This window comes from Plectropomus leopardus, chromosome 2 (genome assembly GCF_008729295.1).
Source record: "Plectropomus leopardus isolate mb chromosome 2, YSFRI_Pleo_2.0, whole genome shotgun sequence".
NCBI lineage: Eukaryota > Metazoa > Chordata > Actinopteri > Perciformes > Serranidae > Plectropomus > Plectropomus leopardus.
The window spans coordinates 24,588,863-24,611,594 of NC_056464.1; the positions used below are offsets into that span (position 1 = coordinate 24,588,863).

At 40.0% G+C, this 22,732-nt stretch overlaps 2 protein-coding genes across 3 annotated transcripts in view; one reads left to right on the forward strand and one right to left on the reverse strand.

Moving 5' to 3' along the window:
• The first annotated feature begins 1,264 nt into the window (after positions 1 to 1,264).
• LOC121957401 (leucine-rich repeat-containing protein 3-like) lies at positions 1,265 to 5,704 on the forward strand. The gene is given in 3 exon segments (XM_042505966.1): positions 1,265 to 1,448; positions 3,784 to 3,886; positions 3,889 to 5,704. Coding segments are annotated over 2 exon segments (858 nt in total). The 5' UTR covers positions 1,265 to 1,448; positions 3,784 to 3,856; the 3' UTR covers positions 4,717 to 5,704.
• Positions 5,705 to 9,193: 3,489 nt separating this feature from the next.
• col2a1b (collagen, type II, alpha 1b) overlaps positions 9,194 to 22,732 on the reverse strand; it is a 65,044-nt gene continuing 51,505 nt past the window's right edge. For both annotated transcript variants that reach the window (XM_042506010.1, XM_042506001.1), the window contains 13 exons: positions 21,799 to 21,960; positions 19,817 to 19,924; positions 16,998 to 17,105; positions 16,664 to 16,717; positions 16,013 to 16,120; positions 15,303 to 15,356; positions 14,655 to 14,762; positions 14,179 to 14,232; positions 13,959 to 14,066; positions 12,503 to 12,791; positions 12,018 to 12,205; positions 10,820 to 11,062; positions 9,194 to 10,600 (listed from right to left, as the gene is read on the reverse strand). In XM_042506010.1, coding sequence (XP_042361944.1) covers positions 10,454 to 10,600; positions 10,820 to 11,062; positions 12,018 to 12,205; positions 12,503 to 12,791; positions 13,959 to 14,066; positions 14,179 to 14,232; positions 14,655 to 14,762; positions 15,303 to 15,356; positions 16,013 to 16,120; positions 16,664 to 16,717; positions 16,998 to 17,105; positions 19,817 to 19,924; positions 21,799 to 21,960 — 1,731 coding nt within the window. In that variant the 3' untranslated portion in view covers positions 9,194 to 10,453. The remainder of the gene's footprint in view (positions 10,601 to 10,819; positions 11,063 to 12,017; positions 12,206 to 12,502; positions 12,792 to 13,958; positions 14,067 to 14,178; positions 14,233 to 14,654; positions 14,763 to 15,302; positions 15,357 to 16,012; positions 16,121 to 16,663; positions 16,718 to 16,997; positions 17,106 to 19,816; positions 19,925 to 21,798; positions 21,961 to 22,732) is intronic.

Consider the following 22,732-nt stretch of genomic DNA (forward strand, 5'->3'; position numbering starts at 1 on the left):
GGCATAGCATATTTACGGGCATATTTCAGTGTTATTGCCCAGTTTAAAGGTCCAGTGTTAAGTGTTTAGGGCATCTATTGGCAGAAATTGAATATAATATTCATAACTGTTTCTATGAGTTTATTATCACTTAAAAAATTAAAACTTGTGTTTTCATTGCCTTAGTATGAGATGTTCATATCCAACGGAGCAGGTTTTCTGTTGGATCCATTTGGCCAATAACAATCTGGAAGTCTAGAAGAGCTGCACAATTGAATCATTTTATCAGTGCCGATCATGCGTGTGATTTTATACACAACTTTTTTGGCTTCATGCGCCACTGAGAAACTTTCATACGAGTCCACCATGTTCTATGGTAGCCCAAAATGCAAAAATCAAGCACTGGCTCTCGATTGGGTCATTCACATTTTCGGGTCAGCCATTGTAGTTTTCCTGCACGTTTGGCACGTACAGGAAACGTTCAGTTCCTCAACTTTACCACTAGATGATACAAATTCCAACACACTACACATTGAAAATGTTAGGAAGTAATTAAAAAGTAATTAAATGTAATAAGTAACATTACTTTAATAAAGTAGGTAAGGCATTTAACTAGTAATCTGTTACATATACATTTAAAATGCTACCTCCAACACTGAGTGGCATTATCTCAATGTTCAAGTCAATCTTTATTTTTAATGTGATATTTATCACTGTGATTTGAGGTCTGTACACAGTGATATAGGTAAAAAAAAATCTTTATTGACCTCTGATACTAGGCCTGAAAGAATAAGACATGGGTTATAGAAGGAGGCACACCTTCCCTTTAATGTTTTCTTTAAGCGTTATCACTCCGTATTTATTCCTGTTTGTCTTACTATGACAGCTGCACATGGAAAAGAATATTTTTCCATAACCTTACACATAGTGCAGATGAGGTTTCATATTTCAGGTAAAAAACGGTAGTTATTATGTACAGCGTAAATGTCTCCTCACCTGTACCCGCCTGGGATTCAATCAAATTTTGTCGGAAGAGAAGACTGTGACAATTGAATTACACCTATAGCTAATTCAGTTAATATCTCATATGGAGGTATAACCAATGTCTTCTCAGAAATCCGAGAGACTGATGCCATGTGTGAGGACAGCAAGGACTTACGGTGACACACCTCACGTTTGTCTCTTACACACGCGCGCGCAAATGCACACGCGCACTCTGGCGGGGGGAGAGTTGCCCCATATCTGTGTTGCTATAACTACCCTCTGTTACGACAGGCAGTGATGAAGCCGTCTGCAGGCAAACCAAACCCATCCGCGGCTGATGCTTCTCACTGAGTTTGTGTGCTGAAGGAGAGAGAGCTGTCCTGTCTGCTGTCGGGAGACATCCGAGAAAAAACTGCAAACGGAGTGTAAAAGAAAATTCACAACCGTTTCCTGGATCTCAAACTTCACAAGAAACCCTACCACAGGTAAGTTTTATGTATTTATGTCCGTTTATAAAACCAGTAACAAGGCTATATTTTTGCTATAATAATGTGTCTGAGGTGATAATTATTGACTATATTGTCGCTGCACTTAGTTTTAAAAGATCATTTTTCCTTTTATTTGCAACAACTTTTTAAAGCAACCTAACGAGGCGAACAGCAGGAAAGCTTTAAACATGTTGCAAACTTCATTTTTTTTTGTAATTCAAAAGTTGCAAAACACGATTGATGTCTGCTCGCTTGCACAAGAGTAAAATTTGTTTTACTGGGGTTTTATTACCTTGCAACAGTCCAGTTGACATGTTTCCCCCGTTAATGCAGCCTAATAGTCTAAATGAAACTAATTCGGAAATGTTATGACTTTAGTGCAGGTTAATCTGATAAAAGTAAGGTATGATACTGAAGATGAACTCAGACCCAGAAAGCATCGAGTCTCTGTTTTTTTCTAATTTAAATGATGCCCTCTGTAATTTGAGTAATAAGGACTTTAAAATAATTGGAAGCTGAAGCTGTAACACACGTGTGCCATCTGTATTTGCTTTGAGAGTCCCTCTCCGTCCCCTGTCTTTCAGTCTTTCTCATTCCCATTCACATTTATGCAGCAGATAATTATTTTCTTAATTGGGGATTTGCATGCATCTGTATTCTGGATGTTAATAACGGGGCAGTTTATGAGCAGTGAACTAATTATCTGCTCACATAAGACAAACTGGACGAGTTGATCGACATCACAAAGCTGTCAGTACATAGTGTAGTGTAATGTTTTGGGGGGGTTTTGGAGGGGTGGGGTGGGGCACACATCCTCTTCAATGTTTAGATGCATTTGTCCCCCCAAGTAAAACATAAAATCAGATTTGATTCTGACAAAATGAAAAACATTTGCACCATAAAATTGATACAGACAAGACAAAATTAGGGGCAGAAATGCAAGAAATTATGTGTTTGAAACCTGATTCAATGTCAGTTTCCTTTTGCTACGTTCAGATGCCTTTCATAATCTGTTTGACCCTTAGAAACCTGAGCAAATTGGTGTGATTTCCTTTGAAAACATTTGGAAAAGGTAATGAACAACTGGACAAGAAATGTCCCATGAATTGCAAGAAATTAGGAAAAAAAGGTAAAAAAAAAAAAAAAAGTTTTAGAAAAAGAAGGGAAAATGAGTTTTAAAAGAATAACCAATCTTGTTTCTTTTTACTTATTATTTGCCTATTTTTGGGCCATGTCTTGGTAAGTTGCTCTTTGCCTTCTCCCATCAAAATGTTCTGGCAGAGAGGACCCCAGGCCTACACATATGAAACAGGGTTTCATAGGGAGAGGGTACACATATGAAACAGGGTTTCATATGTGTACCCTCTCAAAATTTCAACAAAACTTGCAGTCTTGTGTCAGTCAATCATCCAGTCACTTTTAGACATGTCAGCCAAAATCCAGGCCACTGTTAATATATGCTGTCTGTACAGGATAATAGAGCCACATGATGGTGTTGATACTATTATAAAGACAGGGAGACAGCAGAAAGTGCTTGACATTTAAAAGGATGTTTAAATATAAAAGAAGTCAGACATGTGAGCCTGATCAGCTCTATAGCTGAACACACATAACCCATGTAATGTATTCTCCAGTGGCTTTGTCCACGGGAGTCTAGTCAGATTGCTTTTCTTTTTTAAAACTTTCACTTCCTCGCTGCAAGTGCACTGAGCAAATGCTAATACCAGACCACTGCTGGCTTATTTTTTTTCTTCAGCTCTGTCACTTATTGATACCGTGGGACACAGGCAGGATTGATGTTCTCGCTGTTAATAGTGTAGCAGGCAATACTTGGGGCTATCGATCCCACCCCCTTTTCTATCCTCTGTCCCTACAATGCGCTCCATCTCCACCCATGGAATATGATTAAAGGGCTATGGCATCATGGGGAAATAAATAGAGTGGCTAAATGAGATGAACACGTATTGATGAGTGTAGTGTGATGCTTTTCTGCTGGTTTTGAATTGGAGATGCACAAAAAACACAGCAGGAGGGAGGGAGGAATCCAGATAATGACTCATGTCCTTTTAAATGCAGGAAGAGCTGTTTCAACCTCATTAGATGAATTTAACTGTCATTACTGCTGGTGAATAACAAAGGATGTGCGGAAATGGTTGACCTCTTAGTGTCTCTCCATGCAGGAAAACTCTCTCTTCACCTGCTGACCTTTTTCTCCTCCTCCTCAATATCATAATCTCACCTGTCAGTACTTTGATTGCATGTGTTTGAAGGGTTTGTAAAAAGAGAGAGCTTCATCTTTTCCACACTGACCCTTTTTCTCTCAATCTGTCAGTTCCTCCTGGTGTGTGTGTGTGTGTGTGTGTGTGATTGGGACCTGGTGTGTGTCAGCGTGCTATGGTGAGGCGATGTGCACAGGCTGGCGTGAGGAGAGATGTATACCAGCGTCAGTGGAGGAAGACGGAGAGGTAAAGGAGCTGATCTTCATTCATGGCTGCATGTCTCGCTCTTACTCTCGGTTCTGTGGGGCCAAGTGTCCCCTCAGTGCCCGGAGAGCTGCCACTGCGCCTGGGACACGGCCACGGTGCTGTGCTCTGACGCCGGGCTGCGAGAGATCCCAGAGGGGATACCACCAGAAACTGTGTCCCTTCACCTGGATCGCAACTACATCCGGAACATCCCCGAGAGTGCCTTCAGTGACCTGGTCCACCTGCGTGACCTGTACCTGTCCCACAACCGCATCGATTCGCTCGCCTCGGGGGCCCTGCGGCACCTGGGGCCCGAGCTACGCCTGCTGGACCTCTCACACAACCAGCTGAGGCAGGCCAGCAGGGAGGAGTTCGGCACCACTCGCGCAAAGACACGCCTCTACCATAACCCCTGGCACTGTGACTGCGCCCTCCAGGAGCTGATGGAGACTCTGAACCTGGAGCCTGAGACAGTGAATGGGATTGTGTGTGAGAGCTCTGTGAGGGGGGTCGGCGAGGGCAGCAGGTGGGAGGACCCAGGGTCGCAGGGCGAGCACGCAGGTCAACCACTGGTCAAACTGTTGGATTCTGGGGTGAATTTCTGCAGCCTCCAGCGGAAAACCACTGATGTAGCGATGCTGGTGACAATGTTTGTGTGGTTCTTCATGGTCATCGTGTATGTGGTGTACTATGTGAGGCAGAACCAGGCCGAGGCCCGCAGGCATTTGGAGTACCTGAAAAGTTTACCCAGCCCGCGCAAGACCCCCACAGAGACAGACACTCTGAGCACTGGTTTCTGAACTCCTGCTCAGCTGCAGTTTTGATGGAATTAGAAGCAAATAGTGTTTTTTTTTTTTGGAGAGCGACTGATAAACTTCAAAATGCTGTGTGGAGTTACTGGAAAATGCTGATCCAGAGGAAATTAACCCTTTACAGATGACTTTTGTGATTACATTTGTTAAAACTGAGCCCCACTTTCTTTATATTTCTTTACCTTTTGCATTTTTTTCAATTTAAAGTTCCAGTGTGTTGGGTTTAGGGGGTTATATTGAAATTGAACTTGATATAAGAATGTTTTCTGTACTGTACCTGAAAATGAGAATTGTGCTTTTGTTACCTTTGAATGAGGTCTTTATATCCACAAAGGGAGCAGGCCCTCATCCATTCGATGTGTTTGAGACACCTGGATGCAGCATAGGGGGTCCTAATTATACCTACAAAAGTTGCATAGTGGTGCATGATATAAAAAAAAAAAGCTCTATTTCCACGGTATGAAATTAACCGAATCTTCTACATTGTGAGGCCCATAGTAAGGGTATTAAAGATGTATGGTGGCCGTGTGCAGCCAAATATGACTGAGCAGCAAATTTGCAATTTGGTGTTCCACTGAATTGAATGAGGATAAAATGATTTAATCTTGCAGCTCTTCTAGACTTTCATATGTTATTGGACCAAATAGATCAAATCCTGATAGTGTAATGAATTGTTTTTCAGGGGTTTGAGATTCAAAAAAAGTGTACCTATTGATTTTGAGACATCTCTTTCACATTGTAAATCTATGTGGAAAAGCTTTTGGGGCCAAACGGTATCACAGTGTAATTCCACTATATAAAACTGGCTTTTAAGCCTGGCGCTGTTTCTGGTGTTTTGCCTTGTCCATGGAATCTACCATGTTGCACCGCCATGTTTCTACAGTAGCCCAAATGGACAAACCAAACACTGGCCCTAGATAGGAGTCATTCGTGTTTACACGTCAGCAAAGTTAGCAGCCCCTCCATGACAAAGAGTGCTGGAAAAACATTGCTTTTTTTAAATGTGAAACTGCTTTATTCTTTGTTTATACCCCTTTAAATCACTGGGTCCTTTTGTTTTGGAGAGAAAGAGACATTTGTGGACAATTTGGCTCCCTGTAAAAACCTCCTGAACAACTAACACAGAAGGAATTTTACCTGGAGGAGTTTCAGCTGGTTGCAATCTGGAATCCTCACTGCTAAATGCCACTAAATCTTACACACTGTTCCTTTACTGAACAAAATGTGTTTACTTATTATACACTAAGAAAAGACTGGAAACTGAAAAAAGGAGCAGAAGATGAAAGAATGAAGTAAGACTGTGGAAAAGGACTTTGAACTATTATAACCTTCAATCACCCTCTGTACTCCCTCTCTCCGTCTCTATTCTTCTTTCTCCATGCCCCATACTGCGGTCTTTTATCTTTCATTAAGCTCTAATTAGGAGTCTTTGACCAACTGACCCTTAATGAAAACTCGAAAGCCACTAATCAGCTGGAGTGTGTGCATCAGGTCGGAAAGGGAGAGAGTACAAACTCAAATTTGTGTCTTCATCTAATTGCTTGTTTTTGCATGTGAGTGTGTGAGTGTGGATTTTTTTTTTTTTGCATTGGTACGGGCCATTTTTTCTTTGATAACACTGATTTTTCATGGATGCTATTTAAGCCTGACTCAATCCATGGTCACTAAGCCAGTGGTTTTGCTGCCAGTAGAGAACTGCCGGTCTAAATTTAGTCCTCTCAGGAAGCCATTAGAGCTGCAGGTGAACGGTTTTGTCTCCAAGCTGCAGCAATCAGCACTAAAATATCTGGATAGCTTGTCACTGTTTGCTACAGAGACATTTCAGCCAGATTTAGGAATGGATCGTTGTCAAAAAATAGATTAGTATAGCCATTTATCCCGAGAGAAGCTGTTAGTTTAGCTTTAATTAATCTCTTGAGTCCTGCTTTCAGTCCTCTCGACACTGATTGCTGTGTACAAATTGTCCCGTCTCCCATTTTCCACATAGGCTTTATCATAATTGATTTCTTTTCAAGCCACCATAAAAAAATAAGCAAAAACACTCTGATAATAAATGGAATCATTTTCTCAGTTTGTGTATTTAACGCTTGCAGTGGTAGAATTAATGTAATTTGTGACGTGTATAGCTACTGAACATACACTGAATATGGAACGAAACAGTGGCCTTTTCAATTTCTCTTCATATTATGTTTTTAGCAATGTTAGCAGCTTGGCTCTATCAGGATGGTAATGTAAGTCAGTTAGTCAACACCTATTGGATGGATTATGATGAAATTTGGTACACGTGTTAATGTTCCACTCTGGAATAAGTATAATGACTTTTGTTATCACGTTTTTTTCGACTGTAGCATCATCAGAGTTTGTCGTCCAGTACTTGCAAAACTAATGACATTCCTATCAGCCTCAACTGTACTGTGTGTTTAGTGCTAATTAGCAAATTTTAGCATGCTAACACTCTAAAATACTTTGTAAACATTATACTTGCTAAACATCTGCATGTTAGCATTGTCACTGTGAGCATGTTAGCATGCTGACATTAGCATTTAGCTGAAAGCACCACTGTGCCTGTAAAAGTAGCGTCACAGGGGCGCTAGCATGGACTCTTACTCTGGATTAACCCTTTGAAACCCGAGCAGACTGGCTTGGTTTTTTACACAAACATGAAAAGAAAGTGATGAGCAATTATTAGGAAATTACCTGAAAATTACCCAAAAAAGGGGGGAAAGCAAACAATTAAACAAGGAACTGAAAAAAATGTTTAAAAACAAAAATAATTCCACAACATAATTGTAAATGTATACTTATAATGACTGTAAATACAGTTTTCTGGACTTTCCCCCTAGCTTTTTTAAATTTTATTTTTAAATAATATTTTTCTAAATCTACTAATATCTTGTAATTTGCAGAATATTTCTTGCCAGCCTGGTCATTGCCTTTTTCCAAGGTTGTCAAAAAAATACAAACCAATTTGCCCAGGCTTCGAAGGTTTAAATATCTGCGAAAGGCATCTGAATGCAGCACAAAAAAGTGATGTTCATCCAGGTTTCAAAGGTTTTAAGTGTACAGTTACAGCCCTCCAAGTGTCCCTAGATGTAATAAAACATTACTGTGCCCCATTTTGTCTAAGAGTTGAGTTTGAAAAGTGGAGCTGAGGCGAAACCTAAAATAAGTCAACTTTCTGTGTAGTGTAACGTGCTAACTGTTGGTGTATTTTGTAATTTACAGGGAAAGGCTGAAGTTTATGTTGTTCAGGATGTTGTTCAGGATGAAGATATACTGTGAATTAGAGTTAGAATCAATTAAACTTTGACTAGAACAATGTTAATGTTGTTATATCTGGTCCGTGTTTAAAGTTGGTAGACTGCAGGCTAAAAGACTGGAAATTAGAAGTTGGATATTTTTTTCTGTCTGTGTGGATAAACTTGTGAAACACTGTTGGTGTAACTTTACATATTCAGAGTATTTCCTGAATGTTAACCTGTCTGTCACAAATCATACAATTTCCCAAAATACATCTTTAATACAGTCTTTAACCCACTTTGACTTGTTGAGTAACAATGATGCTGAAACTCAAGAACCAAGCATGCCCTCTGTGTGTAGATATTTCTGTGGGGACTTTTTTCTTTTTATTGTTGATGTTTCTGCCCCAGTGATGTTTTTTCTCCTGTTTGTTTGCCAATAATTATTCAAACAAGGATAAAGTCATAACTCAGAAACCATTACATTAAATTAATTAAATGAATGACCTATCCAAGTAATTTTAAGAAAAAGAACAAATACTTAAAAATAAAAGAAACATTGCTCTACTTTGTTCATAGAAATGCTTCTACCTTTTATTGCTACTGTAGGATGAAAATAGGCAAAAAGATGAAGAAAAGTAAAAGAAGTACAGGAAGACATCATCATGATCATGGTCGGCAGTGTTTCCTATTTCTACTCTACCATGCGTTAAACTAAATGAAATGATTGGAAAAAAAAAATATTTTACATATATAAAAGTACATGATGTGAACTTTTACCACCTCCACCTTCTTTGTTTTTTTTTTTTTTTTTCACAAATTGCCAGCAAAATCAAAAAAGACCCCCTGCGTTCATTCATCTCAACTGCCTTTTCTTAAATTCTGAGGTGTTTCTCCCCCTGGAAATATAATCCACCACAAAATCACACAGTGGCGGCAGGGCACAGTGAGATGTTTAGCTGTGACTTTTTTTATTTATTTTTCTCAAAAGAAATTTCCTTGGGGAAGAGTCCAAACCCCTGACTGCTCTAGATACTTCAACACCAGGGAGAACAAAAACAGGACATAAATAAAAAGCAAGTTCAGCCTGTTCCTTGGTTTTGTCTTTTATTTCCAATTTACATTAATTAAAACGTAACAAAAACAAGTCATGATCATAATAATAATATAATAATGCTATTATTATTAGGAATAGGGGGATTATTAATAATAAAAAATATACACAACCTCACTCAAACGAGCCCTCTGCGCTGGCTGCAGAACTGGAGCAACAAAAAGTCAAACACTGGATCTCTTCAAGTGTGTGTGAGTGAGAGTGAGAGTGTGTGCGCCGAGGCAGAGGGCACGCCCTGTGTGAGGGGACTGATGAGAGGAAGTAGAGAGGGATGGGGGTCAAAGGTCACAGCAAATGGGGGCGGGGGCAGCAGACTGGGCTTTCATGACCGAGCTTCTATCAGTCATTTTGATATGAAAATAGAGGGTTTTGCGTAAAAAGCTTCAGGGGGAGAAGGCCTCAGTTTGATTTGTGACGTTTTCTTTTTAGTTTGAGGTAGCTTTAAAATATCAAAACAAAACTTAAAGAAAAAATAAATTTAACGTACCTCCAAATTGGACATGCCATGATTTAAAAAAAAAAAAAATCATCATAGGCACATTTGTGGGGACGAAGCAGGAGGTTGGGGACATTTATCACCCTGAAATCCAAAAAGGGCAAAATGCTCTCTCTGAGAAACTGTATATATATGTATACACACATATACATATATATACATATATACAGGTCACTACATATGAGTATCTGGTTGTTTAAAAAATACAGACTGTTTTACAACAATAGCACCATTGACTTTTATTATAATACACAGTAACTTTTCAATACACACTGTGGTGGTAGAAATAGGAACACCTGCACTTTCTATGTCGCTAGATTTTTGGTTTCAAAGAGATATGTATGCTTTAGTGGAAAGTGGAGTGATGGGGGTTATTAGTAAAGAGGAGGAAGTAGGAGAGGAAGTTGGTGGATATTTCATAAAATATGTGTAAGTGGGTTTTTTATCACTTAGCAACAAACTGGCACACCTGGGACCCAAACCTAAACAATAAATAAATAACACCAACACATTTTTCTCTCTCTAGTTCCCTGGCATGTTCCCGTGCTCTCCTCATACTTCCTCCGTCTTGTTCATAGGGTGGCGGGGTTGCTGTTCACCCAGGGTGAAGTGGGGGCTTTGGGGAATCCATAAGAGGGGGAGGGGGCGATGCTGGATGGATCACAGATGACAGTTGCTGGTGCCATTCAGTGCAGATATCCTACGGAGTTCGACTTGGAAAAAGCACTTTTTTACTTAGAAAAAAAGTCCCATTTTAAAAAAAGTGTCTTGATTTTTTCTCTCTCTCTCCTCCTTTTTCTGAAGTGTGCTCCTCTTTTCATTTCATTTCTTGCAAATTTCCACTTCTTCGTTCTCTTCTGTTTGATCCCTCGTTCTTTACAAGAAGCAGACCGCTCCGACTTCCACTCCGAACTCCTGGTCTGCTCCACCAATATCCATGGGGGCAATGTCTACAATGGGCAGACGAGAGGTCTTCTGCGATCTGTATTCGATCACTGTCTTGCCCCACTGTCCCGTATGTTTCTGTGCAGAGTGAAACACACAAACGTTACACGACCTTCTACATTCTCCAAAATTACACAGAATTAATTGGCTTGTTGAGCTCAATGGACACCAGAGAGTAAGAGAGACAACAATGAACCAGTTTTAATTTCATCGTATCGTGTTCTGACATGCATCTGATTTAGCACATGTATGTGTATGTACATGAGATAATGTGTGCACGTGTTGAATCTTTCTTACCGTGCAGCCGTCCTCCATCACGCTGTAAGTGAAGCGGCTGTTGCCCTCGGCTCTGATCTCCACATCGTTGGAGCCCTGCAGCAGCACGGCCTTCTTCAGGTTGCCCGTTGAGGCGTCCATGTAGGCCACGCTGTTCTTACAGTGGTAGGTGAGGTTCTGAGAAGCCTCGGTGGACAGCAGTCTCAGGAAAGTCATCTGAATGGCAGCAGTGTTGGGCGCCAGGGTGTCATCACCATAGCTGAACTGCAATGTGCCACACGTGAAGAAGAGGAAGTTAGGAGAACAGTTAATGTCTGTTATTGTGGCTGTTGTGTGCTGTTTAGTTATTTGAACTGTTATAGATTCCTTGATGAGTAAAACCGAGTAAACCAACGAGTAAAAAATTGTTTTTTTTAACTTTTTTTTTTTTTTATGAGCAGGGTCACAGGGGCTAAAGCTGATACCAACACACATTGGGTAAAAGGCCAATAATCAAAATCATCATCAATATATTTCCTGATTTCTTTTTAAGAAAAAGACTTGAGCTGTATTTCCAATAAAATGCCTAATGTCAATAGTCAAGACCTTTGCAAATCAAACTCTGTATTTTTGTCTAAAACTGTTGCACATTTAAAAATAGATATCACTAGTGTCAGCAGTTTAAAGACACCTGCAGAGACCAGGTAATCGGGTGCCAATCATGTTTGCACACTATTCACATTTTGTTATTAAAGTTTTTGAAATAGAGTTGATATGCTGCATTGCATTCGTCCCGTTCAGGATCAGTTGGATCACAGAAATTTGTGACCTTTTGAATGTGTGATTTCAGTGTTGTTAGCAGCGTATCAAACTGGACCACTAACATCATGAAACAGTCACCTGGAAAGGATGGCAATAATTCTGAAACTCCTTTATCAGCAGATAAAACTCTCTCCTTGCTCTGGATGCCTTTTCAGAATTGGATGCATACAATATAGGACCACAGGATCGCTTTTACTGCTTGACGACTCCATTTTGTCAAATATTGCAAATTTTACAATGAAAAGAACAATACAACGGATCGGACTCGGTGTGCAAAGTTTCTGGGCGTAACTATTTTTATCAGATGGCCGATGAAAAAAACAAAAGAGAAAAAGAACACATACGAATAATACAGACTTGGTGTGCACATGTTTCAGACTGTTTGAAGTTAAAAAATGAAAGCCATGGTGCCACTTACATGGAATCCTCCGTTCATTGTCTCTCCAAACCAGACGTGTTTGCGGTCCTTGCTCTTGCTGGACCACCAGTTCTTGCGAGGGATGCTGGCAGGTTTGGGCTTGACGCAGGACTCTCCGGTCTCCATGTTGCAGAAAACCTTAATAGCATCGATGGTGCAGCCCTGATTGGGATCAATCCAGTACTCTCCTACAGGAAGAAAAAACACAAACTAATAAGCTTCAAATTAAACCCTTTTTATGGCCGCATAAACAGCTGATAATCATTGAAAATCTTATTATGTAATGTTAAGAAATATTGTGTAATTCTGATATCTCAAAAACAGAATCTGAATCAGCCACATCCAAACTCTCCAGACAACATAAACTATATTTAACACAAATAATGACCTCACCAAACTTAAGCTGCCAACATAAAATGTCACCTAACTTCAGCCTACTTCATCATCTCATCCCAATTTAACCAATTCTCCTTGGTGTCACTCACCGCTCTTCCAGTCAGGATGGCAGAGTTTGAGGTCTCTGCAGGTGCGGGCTGGGTTCTTCTTGGATCCCTCGGGGCTGCGGATGTTCTCGATCTGGTTGTTGAGAGATTTGAGAGTGGCGTCGACCTCAGCGTCATGCTGACGGAGGTTTCCGGAAGCCTGGTCGGCCCTCATGTACCTGAGAGGATCGGGGGACTTTTCAGTCTGACCCAGACCAGCGAAGGCAGACATGTCAATGCCGGGGCCGGGGGGACCGGGAGGACCGGGGGGTCCGGGGTTTCCAGGGGGACCCTGAGAGGAAAAGAGGAAAGATGAAAGATTGTAGTCTCATTTCTTGCTCATAAATGGAGAAATACTCTGTCTTCTACAGTCAGACTAGAAAAATCCCTCATCTCCCACAGTGATTTCAGGAAATGCTGCAATCTGTTCTGCAATCTGTTCTCTTGTCTGGGACTTCACTATTGGTTTCAACAACAAGCACTTCACAAACAAGCTCGAGTGATGCCAACTAGAGTCCTTGCTACATCTTTTTAAAATGACCTAAGTGATTTTTCTTCCCTTCCATGTTCATGTTTCCATTTGAATATGACTTTTTTAAATTGCCGTAATTTTTAACACAAGTTTAAATTAAATTTGAGCTCAAATTAATGACCTTGCTATGTAAATACGCATTAGAAGTGAAAATATGCTTTGTCCAAGTAAACAAAATGATGTTGATGCAAAATAAATAGTAGAGGTAGAACAACACTGTGCTTGCCACTCTGCTCATGTGTTTTAACCACCTTCAGTGCTACTGTCCAAACTTTGAACAGTGCAGTTTGCTTCGTAAGTATTCCTGGTTACTTGCTTTAACCGCCATTTTGTAACATTCTCAAGCCATTTATCGTAAAACTTGCACTTGCTATTACATAAGCCTTGTTAGTCCTCCCCTGCTCCTCAATTTTTTCCAGCCAATCAGCTCCCTACCTTTTCTCCTGCCTCATCATCTTATTCCCCTCACCTGAGCTTCGCCGCACCTTTTCTCCACCTGCACTTCATCCCCTCGTCAGTCTAGTATATATTTAAGTCCTGGTGTTCAGTTCAGTCTTTGTTGGATCCTTGATTCACTGGTGTGATGTTCAGTTGGTGTTTCTTTCGATTAGAGAGTGATCTTTTTGAGTTCCTGCCGTGTCCTGTTTGGGTCCATCTGCTCCACATTACATGATGCTCAAGATGATCTGAAGTGTTGTGAATTTTGCAGAGTCAAACTCGTACTGTTTCACAGACTCTCAACATAGTTTTGAATTTTTTAATTCGTAATTAGTCAGGCTCATGTAACATATGTGCAACATACTGAGCACAATGTAGAGTTGTAACCAACAAACAAAAAACACTGTTCAAGTCACACATACTGGCTGAAATGTATTTTTAGCCTGTTTTCAGTGGAAAATCAATGTAACAGCTCTTGTGGGTACTCACAGCGGGACCGGTCTCTCCACTGCGACCTCGAGGTCCGGGGGGTCCAATAGGTCCTGGCAGACCGTTTCCTCCATCCTTTCCAGCAGGGCCAACAGGGCCAGGTGGTCCCTATACACACAGAAGGGGGAAAACTCTTGATGTTAAGCATCAAAGACAGTCTTTGAATTCAAAGTATTCCAAATGTTTTATTGCAACCAAGTATTTTGGCATTAGCACTCACTCTCTGTCCAGAGGGTCCAGCAGGTCCAGTAGCACCCTGGTCTCCAGCTTGACCCTAAACAGATTATTACAGTCACACATCAGGGCCTCTGCAGTCTGAAGTCAAATTTTAGACTTTTTAAATCCTTGTCATTATTTCGTAGACTGCAATTCCATAGTGTCATAGCCGATTCACAGTCATACTAACCAAAGTATGAAACCTGTGGCGACAATATGACGTAGAATCATTTTTACTAAATACCTTTTTTTTTTAAATTACTTCCCAGCAGTATATACCAATAATTTCTAATGATATAATTAATGAAATTCATGCAACCTGGATCTGGATAAGTGCCGTAAAATGCAAGCATCCTGATACATACTGGGATGATGACAAGAAAAGGATCCAGTAAAGCTAAAACAAGGATTATTTAAGTAATTTGACCAGTCTTACACAGATGTCTGGAGGCAGATTGTTTTGCATTCAGTCAGTCTTACCGGAGGTCCAGGCAGACCCTGCAGACCAGTGAAGCCTCTGTGTCCCTTCTGTCCTCGCTCACCACCCTCTCCAGCCTCACCCTTGTCACCGCGGGGTCCTTGGGGTCCCTGAGAACAAGTGGACAACAACATAACTTGAAGAACTTATAATCATTTCCCAAGGATTAGTTTTTCTGTTGCATTAGAACAAAGGGCTTTCTACACATTTGCCATTTCAAAATTCCACATTTTTCCAGACTCAACTAGACTACTTGGTTAATTTGTCATACCGTATTTGACATCTGAGTACTAATAACTAGATGCTTATATTGTGGCCATTCAGTCCACACTCCTACACAGTTAGTCAGGTAAAAGTTTACTGTCAAACATCTTGGCTCAAAAAGGAAGTTATAAAACACTTGTTGGGGCAGAACTGTTTTACAGGCTGTGACAAACTCTTCTTTGTGTTGTTCTTATTCTGTACTTTTACGATCTGTGCAGAAACCCTGAAAACAGCATGATTTTAGCAATTCTGTCGTAGAAAAGACAGGCTGACTTTCAGGGTTTTATATCACTTTTGCAATGGATACACCAATTCTGTTTTCACTTTTGTTCTATAATAATCCTGTGCATGTTCAGATTAGAAGGAAAAAAAAGAAAGATACATACAGGCATTCCTCTGGCTCCAGCAGGTCCTGGAGGTCCAGCAGGTCCTTGTGCACCCTGTGAGAAAAAAACAAAGGAAGGTGGTCATGTTACAGTACAAACCCTAATTACTGAAGAACGGCTTTGAACAGACAGATCCCATTTACTGTCATGTATACTGTATGTTTAAATGATTTGTAAATGCTTATGGATTGCTACCATAATTTCCTGTGTTTTCTTTTAGGTTTTTTTTTTTTTTTTTTTTTTTTTTTTTTTTTACATTTTTCAAGTCAGTGTAAATATACTTTATTTCTAGTGTGTGATCATCTGCCGCTATCACTCAGTCAGCACTGTTATGACTTAAGAACAGAGTGCAACTTTCTAACACTTCAAATATGTCTTCTAAAATAAGACACATTTGCACTGAGGTGCATTTAAAGATTAAATAATGTTAAATCAGTATAAAATCTCTGCGGCTATACACTGAATACATTTTTTGTATATGAGAAAAGTAAACACAGAGATTATTTCTTCACTTCAACCACAGGTCAGTTAATCAAGGATAAAACACTTGAGACGTCTTCCTCTGTACTTCAGCTTTTTCCAGCAGGTGAAAAACCTAATCTTCTCAATGATGCTGCTATTTCAACAGGAAAAAACAAACTTCACTCTTGAAAAGAGACGTCACTGTTTTTAAAAAAGATTATGTCACAAGTGTTAGAGTTATTACTCACAGCCTCTCCTCTGTCACCCTGCTTGCCAGTGGGACCAACTGGGCCAGCAGCACCGGGAGCGCCCGGAGCACCAGGAGCACCAGCAGGACCAGTGTTACCGCGATCACCCTGCGGCACAGAGAACACAGCAGCAGACAGGTTTAGAAATTGAAAGGTTGAGATAATAATAGTAATAATATTGTGTGGAGAATATTAATGTCCTTTGTGTGTACACAGTTACTCAGTATGATTTCAGATGCATGAAGAACATGAAAAAAATGTTGATTGGGTATTTAAATAAAAAGGTTAATGATACCGTGTTCCACATTTTACAGGCAGTTTTAGATGCGGGACTCCTGATTGGCTTGGCTCATAAATAATACTAATATTCAACCGATGTGGGGAAATTAGGCGAAACACACTAAGTGGAAACCCTCCTGCTGCAGGTTTACATAATTTGAAATAGCTGGCGTTGTCAGCCAGTTGAATTACAGATCTATTCCTGTCACTAATGCAATTCAAATTTCACCACATTTGCAACACATAAGAGCATAATTCCTATCCTCAGCAACAGCTCATTTGAAAACTAACAACACAGAGCAGGAACAGCATCCTCCAACACAGAGGTTTTGATCTAGTGTGTCTTATGTGGCATAATTGTGTTTCTCTCACCTTGATTCCAGTAGCGCCATCTCTACCAGGAGGTCCATCAGATCCAGGGTTGCCCTGTCACATGACAATATTGAGTGTTAATAGCTTCTACCTCCACCAAGCCAGCTGTCCTATTGAATACCGATTAGCTGCATAATGAACCCTGCTCCAGCAAAACACATTAATAATAAGGTGTAAACACAATGCAAATGTATACGTGATGCAAATAGCAGCAAATTTTAATCGACTTGGCTTCAAGGACAATATTCTGGATTTCAGTCATAGGACATAAACAGACTAAATACAATGTGGCAGATATGAATCACGCAATGCTGTGTGTTGCCAATGCTGTTACCTCTCTGCCAGGCTCTCCTGCAGGTCCAGTGAGTCCAGGTGGTCCGACAGGTCCAGGGGGTCCGCGGTCTCCACTGCCACCAGGAGCTCCCTGCTTTCCAGGCTCACCCTGAGAGGAGAGGAGAGACCTCAGTACCACATATATGCTAAATTTGTTAAATCATAAGACATCACAAGTTAAAGGTGCATTAAGTAAGATCTGGACATAATTTTAGTTTAAAACATTGAAAAAGAACAAACAAACCCTATAAACACAGTGTGAAGAAGTAACACCTTTGATGTTATGTCCAAGATGCCTATGTATTGAATTGCAGAGATATCCACTGCTAAGCAGCCAGGGACGCACTGTCCCTTCTGTTATAATACATCCTGGCCTGAGAGGCGATAGTGAGTCACTGTCGCCTCTATTGTGTCACAGGAGATGATGAGGAAGTTGAGCTGGCCAGAGCACAAGGTCAATGGATACAGCACAGAAGTTACAGTCTCAGTGAAGTAATAAGTGTGTAAAAAACACAGTGATGGCAGAAGCTCAGAAAAGAAAATGACCGTTATCCCATCACAAACAGCTCCCGGAAGAAGCAATGCTCCACAGCAAAGACAAGAAGCGATGAAAGAGGAAGCAAAAGTAGAGTAAATATTGGTGTAGCTTTGTAACACTGGAGACAGCTCTTGGACAGTAAAAATATTTAGTTTGATGCTGAACTCTTTTTGATTGGTAAGTAGCATCTAACATTGGCTATTTACTGAAACATATCTTTAGTGTAACTAATGACAACACGGTTTGCGATAAACTTTTCAAATGGTGTGATGTGACTGTTTTCTTGTTACAGTGGCGTTGCTAAAACTGAGCTATAAAGTAAACCATACACAAACGCCACACATGAAGATCATAAGATAGCAGCCTGATTTTGACTGGCTATATTCCTGCTTCGCTGTCAGTTATGAGTTGCCTTTATTTATGACTGGTGACTGTAAATTGTGGTTGTATGGACACAGTAATAGACTGACATTTAACGGATGAAAAACTGCCCCACATTCGGTTGGACTGGCTTACATAATGCACCTTTAACCAGAGATACAACTCCTGATGTAACTCATCCACTCAGATGGAGATAAGGACTAAGGATGTGCACGATTAGTCCACTAGTGGTGATGTATAGTGATGTTGTGTTGGTCCAGTCAGGTGTTGGAAAGTTTCATGTTGACGTCTTAATGAAGGAGAAAACCATCAATTATCTCTTACACAGCTCATCTGAAATGCTAATTTCTCCATGACCAAGCCAGATGACAAGCAGTGACCTGAAAATTGATTGCTAAACTTCTTTATAGAACATGGCACAAATTTTTTCCTCAATTGAGAAACAGTGGTATGAGGTGAAAACTGTGAGCACCCGCTGCCTTCAGAGGGACCAAACTTGCAGAAAACAACAAAACAAAACATAAACTTTATCTGCAGTTGAAATGTTTGCTATTAAAAGCATGTTCTCTGCTTGAAACATCCTGGGTGTGTTTTGGCACTTCTGTCTTGGCATCCCTTTCATGCGTATTGATGAATAATTAACGGTAAGGACATGCCCACTGAGATGCTGTAAGTCAGGGACATGGCTTGTGTCACATATCAAATAGAGCGAGATGTGAGCAGGGGAGGCTTCTTGTCACATGTCACACTGTACATCAAATGGCGTCAGTTCACCAGGAGAAAAGTCCTGGCTGCTCTCATGCGAGACGTGATGCGACTGTGATCCATTTAGGCCACGGCAGACTGACAGTCCACAGTCCGTCTCTTTCAACTCTTGTGCTAAACATTAGGCTTTGTGCTATTAGGGTAGATTCATGTATTTAGTAAACAGCCTCTCTTGTTTTTTAAGGTTAGTAGTTGGCAGTATGTCACTCATAGCAGTTGAAAGAGAGATCCAATGTTTAGTAATCCTCTCTTCAACCTATAAACACTGCAGTGAGAGTTATAGTGCTTAGCTCCAGCACTGAAACACTTAGCTGATTGACAGGCACTTTGTAAATATGGGCTGCACAAAAAAAATGGTTTTTTTTTTATATTGGGAAAGACTGTGATATTGCACTTTTTTAATTAGCTAAAAGAGTGTTTCAGTAGCACTGCGATCAAAAATAGAAAAAAAAAAAATTTAAAAATCGAACTGAACACAAAAAGTTTTTTGTGTTCAGTTCAATGCTAAATTTGTTCAATGAAAGATTGTTAGAAAAAAAAAAAATTTTTTAATTCAACAAGCAATTTGTTGTGTTTTAGCATGATGTTTAAAGCAGCGGAAATGCAGAACTGACAGCATTTTGATATGTTTATCACAAGTAATATTGTTATTGCAATATTAAATAATGTTTAATGTCGCATGTTTTCCTCATATCGTGCAGCCCAAAAATTGACAACAATTTTGATCATCATATAGTCCTTTATCAATATTTTTGAATTTTATTCTTTCAATTGTGAGAACTGACTGCTTTTCTCCATTTGACTGCATTATATTATTGTGTTGATCTGCGGCTAACTGTTATGTTCAGCACCATTTAATCTGCCAGTTATATTCTCAGTTAACTGGGTGAGTATTTGAACCATTAAATGTCAAAGTGGCAGCAAGGAAGCAATGCACGTAAAAAGGCAAGCAAAGAGACACACGTGTTTTCTCCAGCTGCAATTAGTTACGAAGAAACAATCACATAAGACAAATATAGTCAGAAAGAACACTTAATCAATAGGCTCTGAGGTCATTAGGTGATGAAAATAACTGTAGGTTGCTGCTCTGATTTGCACATTAATCTATTTGATGAAGCAAAAAGGATGTAACTTACAGAAGGTCCAGGCAGACCAGGGAAACCTCTCTCACCACGCTGTCCGGGCAGACCAACGATACCGCGCTGACCAGCCAAACCCTGAGGACCTGAAGGACCAAGAGGACCCTGAGAGGAGAAGAAGGAAAATTAATGTGTGGTAATTGTATCAACAGTAAGATAATTTGCTATTTTTTCCCCACACATGAAACAATCTTTAAATTATAGACTGTATACACTTATACTATGGAGAATACTATGCTTTTTGGGTCAATTCTGATTCTCTCTGGTGGACTGTGTTGAACTGTAACAGTGACACAACAGTTTCTAAACAACCTCTCATTAATACATCACCTCTTTGGCATTTCTATAGTGAATTGTCTTTTTACTGACATAGATGCCGTATCCAATTCACCTGAAAGAAATCTATTATACAATGATATATTCTGAATAGACACAGTTTTTATTACACCACAATTTCTTTTTTCTTTTTCTTTTATGTAATTTTACCACTTTGTTTACACAAGGCATTTTTAGAGGCAGCCATCTGTGCAAATGCTATTGGTTTGACCTATTTTTAAAAGTTTAACTAAATCTTGAATCGTCAAGTTTTTTTCTTTAAATGGTATTTCGCTTTTTTTCGCGGAATTTTGATTTTATTCTTGAAATGAACAAAAAAAACTTCCTCCTCTAATTTTTTTTTTTCACGTGGATGGTGTTAACGGTCTGAAGACTTTCGTTCCTTTTTACATCGCAAGGATTTTTTTTAGCCAATTGCACAACAGTATCCAACACAAGAGGGCAACTATCTCCAGGAGGAATAGTGTGACATTTTTGGAAACATGCTTATTCACTCAATGCCACTCTCATGTCTGTACGTAAAGATGAAGCAACAATCAGCAGTTGGTTGGCTTAGCTTGTACCTACCAGCACCTCTAAAGCTCATTAACACGTTGTATTCTGCTCATTTAATTCATAAACACGTTTAAGTTTGAAAATTATAATTTATGGTTTTAAGGGGGTTATCTGCCGGATTACTTCTTGATCAGAAGCAGTGACTTCCAGAGGCCGACATTTGCTGACATGTATTTGAGAGTGCAAAGCTATCCAACTTTAAGATTGCTCCAGTAAGTTTTATCTGTGGTCTGTTCTTTCTTTTGTGTTATTACGCTTCATTCATTCTGTTTCTCTACTTGATTTATATCTCATGTCATTTTCTCCACCTGAGATCTTCACAACAACACAAATCAATCTCTCCATCACTTCATCCACACTGTGACAGAGTCTGCCACATGTCCTGTGGTGCAACAGTAAAAGCTCCCTTAACCCATGCTCACTATAAATGCTAAGTGACAGCTGAGATCTAATCATTCAGCTGACAAACACTTTGATGTGTTGATAAATGGTTCAAGATTTCATATATGTCATCTATAGATGGGAAGAGCGTCACCTCCGCAGCTATCTCTATGTGTGAGTGTGCAATCATCTGTGATGTGTCATTATCTTGACCGGCACTCGTCACACTTTTATGAGGGGCATGTGTGTGTGTATGTGTATAGCATGGCAAGGTAAAAGCTTGGGGTCCTGTCATTAGTCTGTCACTGAGCCTGTGCTGCCCCGTGCTGTCATATGTCTTGGTCTGCTATTAGAGTCTGTGATGGACACTGACAGCTCTGTGTATTAATGGAGAGTGTGTTCGGCTGCTGTCCATTACTGATGAAATTGGCTCTTTCGGCTGACAGGGCTACGTAAAAGTCGACAGAAATGTAGAAAACAAACACATTTAACATTTTTTTTCTCTCCATAATGGACACCTGTGTTCACCTTGACTTGCTCAAGGAGATGTGCTGTCTGGAGAGGATGAGAGAGCGTGGCTAAACATGTGGGTGCTCTAGGGATTGGAGTGGCATTTCAGGTGTCACAAGGTCAAGAAGTTATAGCTTTATGTAAAAGCCCAGAAGTGTCTTAAGCATAGGAATATGATAAAGGTATGACAAACTCACAGGGGGACCATCCTCTCCTGCATCTCCCTTCTCTCCAGAAGGGCCAGCAGGACCGCGGAGCCCAGCGTCACCCTGTCTGCCTGGGGGTCCACCATCTCCCCTCACACCCTTGGGTCCATCTTTACCAGGAGGGCCGGCAGGACCAGCAGGTCCAGGATTACCCTACAACATGTGAGAAGGATGACTTAAGATACACGAAATGAAGTGACAGTGAAATAACATGACATTGTAATACAGATAAAGTCTGTGGTGTACACAGGTTTTGGAGCAGCATATGTCTTCTCACAGACGTCCCTGCTTATTCCAGCGAGACTATGCCAAGCCACGTTCTGCACAAGTTACAAGTAATTAAGTAAGTAAAGCTTTATTTATACAGCAATAAAACATGCAATTTCAAAGCGCTTCACATACACAATGAATTAATTAATTAAGTTTCAATAAATCAACAGCGTGACTTCACAGTAAAAGAGTTTGAGTATTAGACTGGCCTGCCTGCAGTGCTTTTGTTTGATGTAATAATTATGGTTAAATTCATATATGTTGAAAATGTATCTGAAAATTGAATAAATAAAATTCGAAATATGAGATATTAATATATAAAACATTTTCAGATAACTTTTAATAACACATATTTCATATTAGCAGTCAACAGCTGCCACTGTGTCAGACATACTGTTTCGGTGGTGTGAAGGTGTTGAAACTGTGTGAATAAATGTTGCACAGGTGCAAATTAAAAAGGAGTCTTAAGTGACAGTAAGTCAGGTGGCATTAAGAAAACATTCCTGTATCTGCTCTGCTGCACCTTGCTTGTTAAAACATAAATGAAGCACATTTAACTTAACACATACACAATTTAATATGGAGAATGAATAATAATTATACTGTCTCTACAGTGGATACCAAAGACTGAATTTGGTTTGTTTTTTAAGTCTAT